At 35.9% G+C, this 15,900-nt stretch overlaps 1 protein-coding gene across 1 annotated transcript in view; it reads left to right on the plus strand.

Moving 5' to 3' along the window:
* Window positions 1-15,900, plus strand: part of RALYL (RALY RNA binding protein like) — a 398,734-nt gene that overhangs the window by 328,818 nt on the left and 54,016 nt on the right. Inside the window, exon 4 of the mRNA XM_075023507.1 lies at window positions 12,382-12,414. Coding sequence (XP_074879608.1) covers window positions 12,382-12,414 — 33 coding nt within the window. The remainder of the gene's footprint in view (window positions 1-12,381; window positions 12,415-15,900) is intronic.

The raw sequence follows: 15,900 nt of genomic DNA on the forward strand, positions 1-15,900 counted from the left end.
CTGATACTTTACATTTGTATTGAATTGTGATTATGCCTCTTACTTTATTCTACATACTGAATGAAAAATAATCATTTATGCTTATGGAACATAATCTTTTGATGAATATTTCATATTAAGATTACATAGTGTGACATTTCTTCTGAATCAAAGTGCTTCCTTTTTACAGAAATGTATCTTCTTGATGCCTTTGATTACCTTCCTTCATGAAACAAGCTATTTTATTTCAGTACAATGGAATGAATCTAAGATGAGTGTTGCTCTACAGTTCTTATCCTGACAAAAGACATAGCTTCCATAAAACAACATTTCTAGGCATGTTTAAATGGAGATAATTTTAGGTCTAGTAGGATATTATTTACATTCACTTCATCAAAGAATGTTCTCAGTGATCACATATGAAGCAGTCATTACTGTACAGAAAAAATTATCATTTAGTCTGAAATTCTCACTTAAAATTCACAACAAACAATGCAAATTTTGCTTGTGTCAAGAAATTAAGTAGCATTCTCAACTGTATTACAAAAGCTAAAAGGCACAAATAGAAAGCTACAGCAGATCCAGTGATTCCATTTGGTCTGAATTTTTGTTTACTTTCTTTCAAGGAAAAAGAAGTCCCATGTCAAATAACTAAAATCATAGGAATTAGAAAAAAAAAAATCTGCTGATGGAAGGCAACACATGCAGCTCTGCATTTGTGATTTATTTCAGCATAACTGCAATCAATTTGGTCCCAGAGATGTTTAAAGAACAAATCCATGTGCTCAGAGGGTTTGGGAGAGCCAGCCAAGGACATAAGTTTGCCCTTTCACATGATCTAGAGCATGAATGTGCAGCACCTGATGAGTTTAGAGGGGAGAAAATGGTAGGGGGGGTGTCTCAGGACCCTAGTAACACCCAGGAAAACCTTTGCTTCTAGACAGAAATTACAGATAGATAAAAAGTTCAAAAGACCAAAATACATCAAATACACTTGTCATCTTTATTTGTTCATTCAATCATATTATTCTTAATATGTCTGGTAACTCCAATAACAACTAGGACAACAAAACTAGTTTTGTTTTTTTCTTTTTTTTAAATCTTCCCCTTCATTATTTTAAAAATACTACTAACTCCCTTTTAGAATCTATCCCTAGTGACTAGGGCAGATATTCCTTCTCAGATTATCAGTATATCTTAAAACTTACGTTTTTCTCATATTTGTTTATATTCACCTTCACCAGAGGTTTTAAACTATGGTCTTAACTTAGATCCATTTTAAAGTATGTCCTACATAGACTTAAAGACTAGTACTTGCCTTTGTTCCCATCTCCCCTCAAGTTATTATTTACACTTACACAGTCTTTTCCCAGTTTATTTTTTTTCTTTCTTAAGAGGAAGACAGTGACACCAATTTACACACATCTGCTGAGGAGCTGCATCCCTTTTCCTAGCTCAGTACTTTTCCTCTTGTAGAAGATGATATATGGTATCACATGACTGATGTTGTTTTCTTCCACAGAAGCCCAGACACCATAATCACACTCATGCTCAGAGATTAGCAAGTTTGGAGAAGAATAGCCTGTTCTCCTATTATTGCTTTTTTTTTTTTCCTGGTGTTTAATCTTCTTTCTTACTTTTTTGATCTCCTATGAAACCTGAAGCAATATACTACAGCTAAGTAACTAACCGTAAAACCATCTTATTCTTTTCATGGTTTTTAATCACTGTTTATACCACAGTGGAACAGAAAACATATTCACAACCTTCTGATGGCATTGAAATTATTATGACTCCTTCCTTATCCAAGAATTTGCTAATACAAATGAAAAAAGTTTGGCTTATAATTCAAAAAAATAAATTCCTAAAAGATCCAGAGCATTGATGGTTTCACCTGCAGGCAAACAGAAATAATACTTTCAGTCATTCATTCAGTTTAGATCTTGACAGTCTGATCCCTGTTCCTATCACTTATTACATGCGAGATTTCTACCTTTTATTACTATATGGCTTCTTGCTTTTGATTTAAGAAATAATCAGAATTTGGATTCAATGTGTTCTAGCAGAAAGACAATGTCTTCTGTAGATACTCAGCTGTGTTTCAGTTAGCTTAAAAAGAAAAAGGGTAGTACCTACAGCATATTAAAAAAAATCAGAAACCAGGTACCATGGTCATTTTTCCACATTTGAGTTTTAGTGAAGCAGACATCATAGAAATAGTATCCGGTTTTACAATCACTGCTGTTTGGTAACTGTCTTATTAACTTTATAGAGGTCTTAAAAGTAAGGACATAGGGTTCATGACACAGAATAGAGAAGGGCCTGTCCTAACATCTCAAATGAACAGCAGGATTCTTCATTTTCAGGAATTTATGAAACCCTTAATTGCAGCAGTAATCAGCGATGCAGGGGAAGGCTGTGCTTCAGAGCACCACTTTGTGGGCTCATAATTAGGCATCGGTTCTCACATAATGTAACACCTCTAATTGTATAGAAGGCTGTAATTCAGTCTGGAAGCTGCTGATGTACTGCAAGGGCACAGTTTAGGTGGCTTACAAACAGCAATAAAAATATGATGCTGGGTTATAGATTTAGTATTCTGAGAATAAATAAGGAAGGATGGATTAATGAGAGGCTGTAACTTGTTATATATTTTAAAGTCTTATGAATAATATCGAAAGAAGAAATTTAAAGTATACTTAGTTTAAGAGAAAATGGATTGTTAAGTAAGATTACAAATAGCATGGACGGTTATGCTATGTGCAACACAGAGGACCAATAGCAGTATATTAATATGCAGTGAATTATTAACAATTAAATTACCCCACAAGTTTATTTCTTGGTGAATTCTGCTAGTTTTGGAGTACACTGTCTGAAAATATGTTATCCAGCCTGCCAGGACCAATACTTAGATAGCTGTTGGTGCATAATGTCAAATGTAATTTTATTTTTTAAAGAATAGGTTACAAATTGCATGCCTTTTTGGTAGATTATGTTTTCGGTATTCCCAGGACTTATAGCAAAAGCATTGGCTATTTTACTGAAAAGTAACAAATGTATTCATAAATGCATGTGAATTTATTATGAGTCCTAAGAATTGAGCAATTTCTAATATCTATTGGCATAAAAATATATGTTGTATTTTTCAGTCTTGCAAGAGTGAAATTATTCTAGGAAACAGCATGACAAACATGAATCATACATTGTCAGAGCAGTGGCCCTCCTGTAACTACTTTTAAGTGTTAGTAGTGTCATTGAGGGAAAAGGAGATTAAGCCTCTACCCTTGGGATCCTCAAAGGCAATGCCTGCATTAACCTTCATCTATTTGTGACTACAAATAGCCATGCAGTAAAGTAGTATTGATTGCATGCATTAGATCAGTCAACACTGTTTTGTTCAGCCCACCCTGATGAACTCATTCTATACATTTTTAGACCAGTACATATTGACCCGAATGTTCTTACTCTGATTTAGGGAAGAGGGTCAGGTGACATCAGCTTCATCCAAAGAATGATTAAAGGTCTCAGAAAGAGGACTTTAAGGTAGATAGCTAAGTACACCACTACATTTTTTTCAAAGTTGTTTCTTTCATTGGGACCATAGATTTTTTCAAAATTTAGCAACTATTAGCATATCACAGGAAAAAGCAAATTAAAATTGACAGCAGTGGCATGGAGTTGCTTTCATTCTCCTGAGTTTGTTTCCTTTGCTTACTTGAACAAAGGTACCAAATTGAGCATGTTTTCAGTTTGGGAAGGGGATCAGAGTTAGGAGTGTTCTTAGCTGAAGGAAAATGAATTCTTATTCTTGATTCTTGCAAGAATCTCACTTTGAATTTAAGCATTCATTTCTTCATGACTGGAAACATCATACAGATGTGGTGTACAGATTAAATTCAGTTTAATTTCCTTACCACTCCGTTTGGCTTCAGGAGACTTCTCTTGGGTGGTGTGGGAAGAAACTGTAGCCCATAACTATCTAAGAAGGTGTTCATATGTAGAGTCTGAATTAATTTCTCTCCAAGTCACAGCTTAGTTTATTTATCTCAGCCATGAGAATCCATGCTACTGTTCATGTTGTCTTTGTAAATTATGGATTCCTAGATGAAAATAAAGCAAAGTCAGGTACAAACTATCATCAGCTACTGAAACTCTATTAGATGGATATGATACTATTTTTTAGTTTTAGGTCTCTGAAAAAAACCTATATTATTACACAATCATCGGATGACTTAGATCTTTTGTGTTTTCCTCTCTTTTTGCCGCCTAAAATTTAGGCCACCCATTAATGAGGATTATTATAAACTAATTCCTTTACTGTTCTTCCCCATGCCTCCCTTTCCTACCACAACACAAAAACCCTTCCATCCCATGTGTTATAACAGTAGCGCACTCAGTATCCAACATGGCAAAGTACATTTTTACTGGTATATCAAAACCAGCTTTTGCATATGCTGATTTATGTTTCATCCAAGCCTCTTGCCATTGTGAAAATTAGCATAGGGAAGAGGCAGTCTCTTTAAAGCACTTTCTCCCTGTATTGAAAGCTACCTTTTATTCAGTTTTTCAACTGTCAAATTTTAGAGATAATTCCAGACGGACTATTCAGTCATACTCTGCTAACTGATGGCTAAAGATTATCTGTCCTATTAATTCATGTGGAAATAAATCCTAGGAGCCTCTGAAACTTGTACTTATGTCAAGAATTTGATGTTTACAAATTAGGTAACAGGATTCAGATTTTGCTAGGAAACTAGCTAAATGTGGTCATATGCTATGTACATCTGTAACAAAACTATTATAGAGTAAGGCAGAAGAAATTAAAAGGGACAAACCTTGCTTTATCTTGGGCTGACTTTGAAAACCCCCATGAGATTGCATCTGGTTTTCAGCGCACAATGCCAGCATGCTAGGTTAGACAGCTTGACATCAGGTACTGCAGACAGTATCCTATGCTAAGTGTTCCCTGAAAACCTTTTCCTGCACAGAGTGCTCTGGCACGATCCTATCAGGGGCTTAGGTGCTAAGTAGAACTGGCTAAACGAAATGTACTACATCAATAGTCAGTGATTTTTGCAGGTTTTTTTTTAAATTAAAAAAAAAAAAAAAACCTTGATATTTTTGCATATACCTTTTTGGTGTCTGGACATATAAAATGCTTAAAAATCATATGATATATGTGCTAAGCCAAATATTCCATTCCTTTCACTTCAAAACTCTGGCTAAAACAGCTCCATCTTGCAGCATATTAAATGCAGAGTAACTGCATTAGTGCAAACCAAATCTAGGGGAAGCGCGAGCACTCAGAGACAGAAAACGCTCTAACCATGCTCTCTCACTGGGACCAACCATATTTTCAGTTTTCTGTATCACCAGAAATTAGGTTGTATAAGATCCACATCACCTACAGATATATTGGAAAGTTAACTTCTTTAGGGTGCAATGTTTTCCTCATGGGGCTGGGGAAAACCTGATGTTTCAAGAAGTTATCTAAGTTATTTTCAATGTTAAATAATTAAAATTGTCAGAAATCATAAGATTTTAGAAAAATTGTATACTTTTTGTCAGTCAGAATGCATACTCTTGCAGTACTCTTTAAGTGGCTAGATATATATTAAGGATTATATATAGATCTGCATATAGACACTCTGGTAGCCAAAGGGATAACCTTATTTAAGTAAACCTCTGTTTATCCCTAGAGGGCTTACTAGTGTAGTAGCTTAATTATTGAATAAATTCTTCAGTAATTAGTAAAATTTAGTTTTAGTAGACTTAAATATTCTAGTTATGAACTTTAATGAAATTCGAATTAACTATGATCTGAGAGTAGAAGAGATGAAGCATGTGCTGATTGAAGAACATTGCTCATTGCCACTGCAATGATTCAGAGGAGATAAAGAACAAAAATGCAGAACAAAGGAGAACCTAAGTATTTCTGTGTGAGTTGCAACATCAGTTTTTACTGTAACATACAACATACTTGTGTTATAGCATCAAGTTGTGTTCCTCACATGATAGCTGTACCTCAAGTGAGATGTTGGGACACGTCAGTATTTAAAATAGGCTGAAATGGAAGTTAACCTGAAACATCCCTGGAGCAGATATTGCAAAGCACCTGTGTGATTTAGGACCTGCTTGGCAGGTCCTGAATGCTAAAGACTTCTTTCAAAATGGGAATTAGATGGAACCAGCAAGGGATGACATGGTAAAAATTATTTCTCAGGAGTGAAGCATCAATAGCTTACAAGCATGCTTATTTAGACTGGTAGCCTTTTTACTTGGTTCCTCCGCTGTCATCTAGTGATTGCCCCAGACTTTCATGTTCTGTGACTCTAGTGAGCTGTTGCAGGCAGATAGTCTCTAAGGTCTGTATGTGCAGAAACTTTAGGCTTCTTGTTGTGGAGCAGAAAGGATCTAAATGACAGAACTCCTAGATCACTAGCAGGAAGACCCAGAGTTGAAAGCATCAGCTCCAGCTGATATTTTCAAGGTAGAAGCACCTATTTCACAGAGGATACTTGGAGGACCTAATAACCTCTGCCTGATATGGCATTTCCATCACTCTAAAGCTCCTTCTCGTCTTTTAAACTCTTAATTGCTCTCCTTCGATTCTCTCCTTCTAAGTCCACCCTGTTATAAAATGCTGTGCCCAAAGCTGGCACAGTACAGCAGCTGAGGGATTCATCAGCTCTGAGGAAAGATGTTTTAGCATATTCCCACACTAAACAGTATCCTGCTACTCAGTTCCTGCTCTCTTGAAATTTGTTTTTTTGCAACACCTAGCCAGTTATCCTCCACTCCATATACATATAAAGTAGTTCTTATTCTCAAATTCTCACTGGACTTACTTTTTCTTTTTTAAGTTTCATTACACTGATTTCAGACTATTTCTCCAATTTATCAAACTCTGTTCACTGGATTGTTTAAAAACCAGCTTTTTGTCATCTATTTTAGACGCATAGTTTCTATTTTGTTGTTCAAATCATTTATGCAAACCAAAACTGAACAAAACATAGCACTGAGTGTTCCGAGTATTTAATGTGGCCTCTTTCCCACTGGCATAATTATTTGTGTATGTGCATGTTGCGGTTTTTTTGGCTTAATGTGTATTTACCTTAAGGTAATTAGATCATATGTTCCCAGATTGAATATGAGACTTTACATAAGGCACTATCAAAAGCTTTAAAAATCAGGCTAAGTCTTACCTATTATCTGTTTCTTCTTCTATCCAATAAGTCAGTTATCATGTCAAAGGAGTAAGTTTGCACTAAGAAATGACATTTTGAGTTTGCAGTACTTTAGTTTCTATCCATGCTTTGAGGGATGCATTTCATTTTGTACTAGAATTTTTATGTTTCAATAAATAACAGAAGCATTTAGCTCTGTGGAATAGAACTTCCCAGGGCATTCATATTTTCATATTAATACAGTATTTGATATTACACAATAGTTGTGAAATGAATGCAGTTTATGTTGTTTTTCTAACCAGAGTCATCAATTGCAATGTCAACCATCAGTTGGAAGTTGAACTTATTAAATTTATTAAGAACAAGTGTAAAAGTTGACATGAAGCTGTAAATTATTCCTCCATACCCTCTGCTTCTGAAACACTACTGAGAGATTAGATTTTCTATACAGTTGATCTAACATTTATCTATTCCAGGATATGACAATGCTTCTTAATAAAACTTCCCAATGTTTATAATTATATTTATGGAAGTTTCAGAAGACAGAATGAGCTTCTTCCCTTTTATTCTTTTATTAGTCCTGCTTGCATTGCATACAAATATTGGGAGTTACCAAAAGTAATAATGCGCATGCTTTAAAAAGGACAGGAATTAGAGGACAAAATGTGAGCCATGCTGCTTAAAAATTTCTGAAGGAAGATGTCTTCTGATCAATAATGACTGTTGACTTCAAACCATGAAGTCAACATGCAGAGAAAAATGCAACCCTGGTTGATTACTGTGAATGGCAAAATACCTCAGTTTCTTTTGAAAGATCCCTTGAGTTGTCCTTGGTTATAATTTTAAAAATTAAATTCATTGGCAAACAGGGCAAGCTATAAATCTGAGTATTCTTTGACTTCACATATTTTTGCTAAATCTGTGGTTCCTAATGCTCTACAGTGCAAAGAGATAGACATGCTTGACAGGTAAATGTCAGCCACATCAATCATACAAAATATACATTAACGCTATACAGCCAATTCATCAAGCGACTGAAGTCCAAAATGCTTTTTTAGTTGGCCTGACTTTCCAACATGGCTTGAATGAAAAGCTTGAATCCTCTGAATTTCTGTTAGAGGTATTAACTCTTCCAGTCCCCCTGAAAACTGCAGTCACTATTCTTGCATTTTACAGGCAAACAGAAAATGTGTGATGTCAATAACACACTCTGGTTATCCTCCTTGGGAATTCTGATTTGAAGATTGTACCCCAAAATAGTGACTCATCTAAAAAATTTTGGTTCCTGACCATCATTTTCCTTGTATCAGGCTAGACAGTTTTGTTATATTAAGAAGTCAGTATAAGAATCTTAACAAATGCTTTAAATTCCATATGTTTTTCTTACTAACTCCTTAGAGATTAAATTATATGATCACCATGAGGAAGAATATATTGATTCATAATGAGTTGCCTTGGAGAATGCTTGGCTAAAATTAATTTGCTTGTGTACAGCACTGATTTTTAGAAATGTTATCCACTTTGTCCTGTAAATAGGTTTTGGGAAGGAGAGGTAAGGATTCCTTAACAAGAAATGATATTGATTTATGTATCTTGGGTCAGGCGTCAGATACAAAAAAACATCTTGCCTGTAATCTTACTAGGAGAATTATGCAAGGAAAGTGGAGTTTGGGATCTTCCTGTCCTTAAATGATTTGATTGCAAGTCAAAGAGGAATTCACATGCCCTTAGTCTAGTCACATTTCCTTGTATGTTTGTCTTCAAACCTTGAAAAATTTGTCCATCTACATGTTCAGTCCATGTCAAAGATGGGATTTAAATAACTGGCATTAATATAAGCAAACTTAGCAGCAAAGAAAATCATGAAATACACAATTATGTTAATCAGATCTTGTAAATGTCTCTCCAAGACAGGTTGCAAGGGGTGAAATACTAAATGGGAAATTTCTAGGTTCCTTGTTTTAAACACAGAGTGTGACAGTACTGTAATGTATATGGGTATATATTGGGGTATAATGGGTATAAATTGATTGCCTGTGCCTGTTTGGTTTACAGTGACTGATATTAATTGAGCAATTTATATAGTGTAAAAATCCTTTTTCCTCCTGCAAAAGATTATCCAGTATATGTAGATAAGAAAGTCAGACCTTTCAGAAAATCTTAGCTCAGAATCAAAGGGAAACACAAACTCAGCTTGCCATGTCCCAGTCATGCTACCGATTAGCCTGTGTCCCTCCTATTCAAGTGATGTATTGCCTTGTCATTTTGACAAACTGAAGTTTTCTGATGGGAAAACCTTTGCAGGAAAGAAAGAAAAATCCTGATCACTCGAGCTTCATTACCATTCCTACATAATTAAAACATTATTCCCTTTGTTTACTGTCCAACCTAGTATTTCTTGCATGCTTAACATGTTTTTACAAGAAAGAAAATTTCTGTTTTAACATTTTTCCTGAAGGTTTATGACAGCCCTTCTCACAGTTTATCAGGATCACTCTTTTTGAGATATCATATTTAATTATGCAAGACTTCCTGAAAACTCCAGAGAATTTTGTGTACTGCAGGCTAGAAAAGAAAGGCAAAAAATCTATAACATATATTGATAAATGTCACCAGTAAGGATGATATAGGATGCTATTTCATATGGTGTTGCAGTTTTAAAACCTTTATATTAATTTGCCATATAGTAAATTACCAATTTAAATAAAAGGCCAACAGATAATTGTATTCCTTTACTATGAGGAACACTTGAACTAATTTAAAGTAATGCAGCAAATTATCTAAAACCATTTAGTCAAACATACTAGAGAGGGGTCAAACCTAGGGCAGCACTATTTAAATCAAATTGAATTCTATCTTGAGAATGGATTTCAAATAGATTTTTAATTGCAGTATTTTGTCCACAGGGCATTCTATCACACACTTTTCATTTGCAAGTAAAAATCTACCAGTGTCCTTCATCAGTATAGTGCCAGGTCTCTTATCATTACAAAATTTCTGTATTATGAAGTGGGTAAATATGTTCTGAGGCTTTCATTCTTTGCTCATTTTGCTTATAGTTAATCTCTCAAGCCAAACACTGGGTACTTCCCAGGTCTGGTTCATTTTGTTAAGCAGAAAAACAGGAAACAAACCCATAACACTAGTTGGGCTTTTCCTCATACACCAGAGACAAACTACAAAGAAGGTGCAGATGTTTTCCTGTAATGGTGTGATCCACAGCAGGAAAAGCTGGTCCGTGAAGCTGGCAGGGTGGCTACCCAGAGCCTGCAGGAGAAGGATGCAACCCCATGCATGAAGGGCCCCATCACTTCATTGCTCTCTGGTTGTACTGCCTACGCGCAGAGGATGCCAAGCTAAGGATTTTCTTGGTGCTGTGAGAGTTTTGGTGTGAAGCATGGCAGTCTGCAAAGGAAAGTATTCGTGGCAGCACTGGCACTGGAGAAGCATCCCCCAGAGCACAGGGACACCCAGCTGTGGGCTTTCACTGTGCTTCCAGGTATATGCAAGTCTATCAGTGATCCCCTCTTTATTTTTTACTTCCATGTGGATCACAACCCCAGAAAGAAATAGAAAGGTGAGGTATTGCCATGAGGACAACAGAAAAGTTATTATGTTTCAGATACATTTTGGTCTTTCCTCAAGCCTTATACAAGTTGTCCTTACCACTGCCGGAAATCAAACCCCAGGAAATTAGGTTTAAAGTACATTGGAAGAAGACATTGTCAATGAAGGCAGGCTCCTAGGTTATTTCCACTAGTGGAAAAGAAGTAGTAAATGTTTTGCAAAAAGGTGATATGCATATTTTTCAATTAAAGACAAAATCATATAATCCTTTCAAAAGCACAGTAACAAGTTCACCTTTTGTAAATACCCTTCTGGATAGATGGCAATAACTAAACTGTTCTATTGGTTTGTGAGTTTTTTGGCCAAAACTTTTGCTAAATCAATAGTAACTACAAATGTACTTGTTTTTTCTACAAAGAAGACTTGCAGGAAAGGTTCATTTTTAAAATATTGACAAATTATTTACAGAACTTTTATTTGCAATTAGTCCTGTTTACAGTTCCATTTCAGGTATTCTGTTGTGGGTTTCAGATTGAGGGGGGTCATCACAAATGAAATGTTCAGTTCTAGATATGAGAGACTTCACTTTGTTAGAAACACTTTTCTTAAAGACTACAAAGAGACATTAAGTACCTGGGGGTTTTATTTGCTGTTCTTCCTAACAGGGTACTCTCAGTGAAAATTAGCACAACAGAGAACTTTTGCATCATTTGCACGTTGTGTAACTTCTCAAAACAATTGAGTTGTAAATTTGCTTTAAATACATTTATAAAGGACCCTAAAGTCACATGCTAATAGTCCTAACAAGTGGCTGATATTAGTAAACGCACTGCAGCCAGGACACACTACAAAATTAAAGGCAGCTAGTTCCAGGAACTTGAGCAGAAATACAGTATTAACATAGACAAAGATTTTTAAATCTATCCTCCTTGGGTGAAAACTACCAGTAGAAGTGACTCCTGCCAGTGTGCAAGTGGTGCAGCTCCTCACAGAGACAGCAGCAACAGCAGGGATTTGGAGAACAGCACTTTTAATAGCACTTGGGTTTAGAACTGGGCATGGTTCTGGGTCTACCAAACCAGTGACACCCAGCTCCAGCGCAAGGCTGATTGTGGCAGATGTGCCAGAAGTTCTCACGATGAAGAAGTGACCATGTCATGTGAACAGAGGATGTTGGAAAGCAAACAAAATGGATGTGGAAGCCCTCAAATCAGGAAAGTTCTTACACCCATATTAAATTTTATGTTTAATGTAAAAAAAAAAAAAAAATCACTATCTTCCCTAAATCATGGCCATAAATAAAAAAAATTTTTACATGAAAAATGAAAAAAAAAGGACAAAATATTACTTTTTCACTCTAGACTTTCCATGTAAATACCTGCACAAGTCACCTGAATCTGTGAAATCTAAAGGGCCTACCTGTGCTGCTTTGTAAATATTTGATTTCTGAACCAAAGTTCAGTTAGGTAAATGGGATTTTTTCCATGTTAAGCTCCTAGCATAATAGATCAGGCCCTTCTATTGATGTTAAATTGTATATTGGTCACCAAGTAAATTTGACACTGAGAGAAGCTGTTGTAAATTCATCACATAAAAGTTTTGAAATAAAATATATATATATTTAAAACTTCTGTTATTCACTTGACAGACTTGAATCAAAGGAGCCTTTCCTGTCCGTTGGGTAAGTAGGAATATGTATATTTCCATAAATACTTATATATTCAACTACCATACAATATATGTGCACGAGATTATGTTGAGTATAAACATCCTGTTTCAACTTTATGGTTATTTACTGTACCTAAGCTTAGAAAAAGTAGTTATTAGCCAATAAAGTCAGCCGTTGTGGATATCTCCCTTAAAAAATACTAAGAAGTATGTTTTGCCTCTATTGACTAACCAAAATTTATACTAAAAGACATATAGGAGTTAAATGTTGCATTGAAAGGTAGCTGGTTTATGATTTTGTTTTCACTGATCTTCAGTCAGAAACCATTTCAAATACTGTCTATACCACCTGTCTAAGCCCCTGAACAAATAATTGATAGTTTCTTTTAAAATAAAAATTTTTTGATACTTCAATAACAGAAACAAAAGCTAATTTACAAAATAGAAAAATATCACGTTTAACCTAATTATAGATCAGTACACTGATTTGCACATTACAGCTATTGTCTTCATAGTCTCATAGCTGCTTAAAGTTATTATATATTGAAATGATTAACTCACCTTTCTAAAAACTTATTTTTAAATGCAACATATTCTGAAAAAAACCCTACCATTCTTTTATGAAATGTAGACCATTATATATATTAAAGGTAAGTATCTGTATTTTACTTCAGAGTCTGAATTTCACTTTTCATGTACTGTTTTCCTTTTAGCTTCTTTCTTTAAAACCTTCCTAAGTTTCCTAACATTCTCACTGCCTGTTTTCCTTAAGAACTGTATATTCTTTGTCTCTTCATTCTCATTTTTCTTTGTTCACACCACCATGCTTCATGCTACCAAAAACATAAACTGCAGACAAAACATCCCATGCAAAATAGCTGTTTAACAGTTAATTCTACCATGTAATTATCAGTAGCTTCCAAATTGTTGTATTAACTGCAGATCAAAAAACTACTTCAAGTTCTGAAGTGCGAATTACAGTTAGCAAACAAAGGAAGTGCGTCATTTAGGAACAAAGAAACAACAAATCACCATAAGCAGGATTGAGATATGTCTGAGTCGCTATAGCATAAAGTAACTTTGGTTTGTTTGAGTATATTTTTAATTAATTGCTTTCCATTTCTATTTTCTACCAACTCAAAATTATTGAAAAATAAGTTCAATGCTGGTCAAAATGGAGGGGGGGGGGGGTTGCTCTTGGTCTGCATGCTTTGAAATGTCCAAATTCATTATCAAATTCAGTCACTTCTGTTATTACCCTTCATTACTCCACTTTGTAACTTGTCCTATTGAGTTGGTTTTTTGAGGCCTCCACTCTTGTAATGAAGTGATGACCTGAAAATCTCCACTTTAAGATTAAAAAAGAAGTTGCATGCTGTTGTGGCTGAGGAGCAAACTTGAAAGTATAAAAATCCAGGAAGCAAATAAAAGACAATGGTAGCAATTATATTAATAGTAATTGCCACGAATAATAAATCCTACTTTTGTAGTTCTTGTCATGATCTTAAGAACTTTGCTGGCAATTTTAGGTTATTTGTGGATGTCTACCTAGGAGGAAGCATTATGTGTATGTTTTGGGGTTGGGTTTGTTTCCAGATGAGCAGATTGGTGGCCACTGTGTAAATCCACATTACCTCCACGTAGCCATTGTATGTGACTGTTACTAAACTGGATTCCTCTTGGGAAGTCTAATCTGAGCAAATAGACTTAGCCTCTTCCCAGGACTTCCCAGAAGTTTGACTGTAATGTACTTGAATTATTTTTTGCGAGTTCGTAATGATAAGGGTAGAAAATTTAAAAATTAGTCCCTGCCTCTGTGCTACTTTTGCCTTTTACTGCTGTATTTCCTCCACCCTAAAGGAGGGATTCAGACAGAGGTTAGAGCGCTGTGCTCTGAGGAGGGGTCCTAGCCATCATCCACCTCCTTGGTGTTAAGTCAGAGAGATGCTCCTCCTAGTCCCACAGTAATTGGGAGGCTCATTTGTTCAGAGGATGAGCTCTTGTGCCAATACTTGCATCTAAGGTTTTAATCCAGACTGGCGGCTGCAACCACCAGGCTTTTAAAATACAGCAAATGTTTGCAGAAGAAATGCTGAATCAACCTCAATTAGACTAACACATAGGTGCCCCTAATGCCTCTTGCAGCCAGAGTTGGTCAAAACACCAATCTAAATTACTTTAAGTTGCCTACAGATGACTTGGTCCTGCACACCAGCCTTTCATTCATCTACCTTCTGCGACAGAGATTTGTTCCCACATTTTCATTATACTGCCTGTATGGGCTAATTATGCTTTTTCATTTTGCTATGCCTTAGCTAACAACTTCTTGGTGCTTTTCGATTGTTAATTCTTTTGATGGCGTAAGGGAACGTGAAGTGTGGCAGACTAAGAGCCCAAGACTGCCACAGTTTGTTGAGCTTTGCATGTATGTGCAGGGCTGCAGCCTTCCCGTGAGAGATCCCACAAAGGAAAAGGGTTCTTAAAATGGTGCATTGTTTCCCCTCTCTCAGAAAGCAGCTAGCTACAGAAAGAAGCATACCCCACCTCTTGCTGCTGTAGTTTGTATCTCAAATGCAGGGAGAGAACAACTCCTGTACTCCCTTGGTAAAGGAAACTCCATTTATCCTTCTTTCTATGCAAAGTGCATAGCAAAGAAGAAAAATCCATGCTCCTTAACTCCCTGTGCAAGACAGGGGCATAATTTGGCCCTGAAGTAACGGTAAGCTCTTTAATGCAATTCTCTAATGGTAGCAATCAGGAGCAAAAATTCATCGAGTATGTGATCTATTCAGGTAAGAGTATCTGAATTCAATGCTATGATTTTGAGCTAGAATACAAAGTTGAATTTGAGATGCACGTTGTCCTCCTTTGTCTCTTAGAGGCGAAAATAAAATCCATAGGGAAAGCTGAAACTTCTCTTGAAAGTGCTGAACGCTGAGTGTTAGCCTGTAGGGGCACAGGATGCTTCTCCCCACAGATGTTATTTCCACACTTCTGGGGGTTTGTGTCCATATTCAACCTGAGCAAGACAGACAGTTGTCTGGATTTTCTTTCCTCTTCAAGTTATGTAGCATTCATGTTCATGTAGGGTTAGTATAAAAAAGAAGTTTTGCAAGTAGCCAGAATGCCTGGAAGACTTTACCATCAGAGGCAACAGTTCTGGTAAAATTCCACCAAAGTGAAGACTACTGACAATGCATCAAATTAACTTGATGCAGAAGCCTTTGAAACATTCAGACCTAGAAAGACCAGGTAGGTCAAGAGGTACAAGAAACTGGGTACTGCAAAAAGGACAACTTAACAGCCAGCTCATATTAAGTTCATCCCACTTTGTGGCAAAACATGTATAATATCTAAAAAAAAATATTTAAAATGTCAACAACTTTTAACTATCCACATTTGCTCTCCATATTTGGCATTTTGTTCTTAATAATGACGCACAATTATCCCTTCAACAAAACTGTTATCATTCTCTCTAGATGATTAAATTGATAATGCA

Source organism: Buteo buteo, chromosome 3 (assembly GCF_964188355.1).
Source record: "Buteo buteo chromosome 3, bButBut1.hap1.1, whole genome shotgun sequence".
NCBI lineage: Eukaryota > Metazoa > Chordata > Aves > Accipitriformes > Accipitridae > Buteo > Buteo buteo.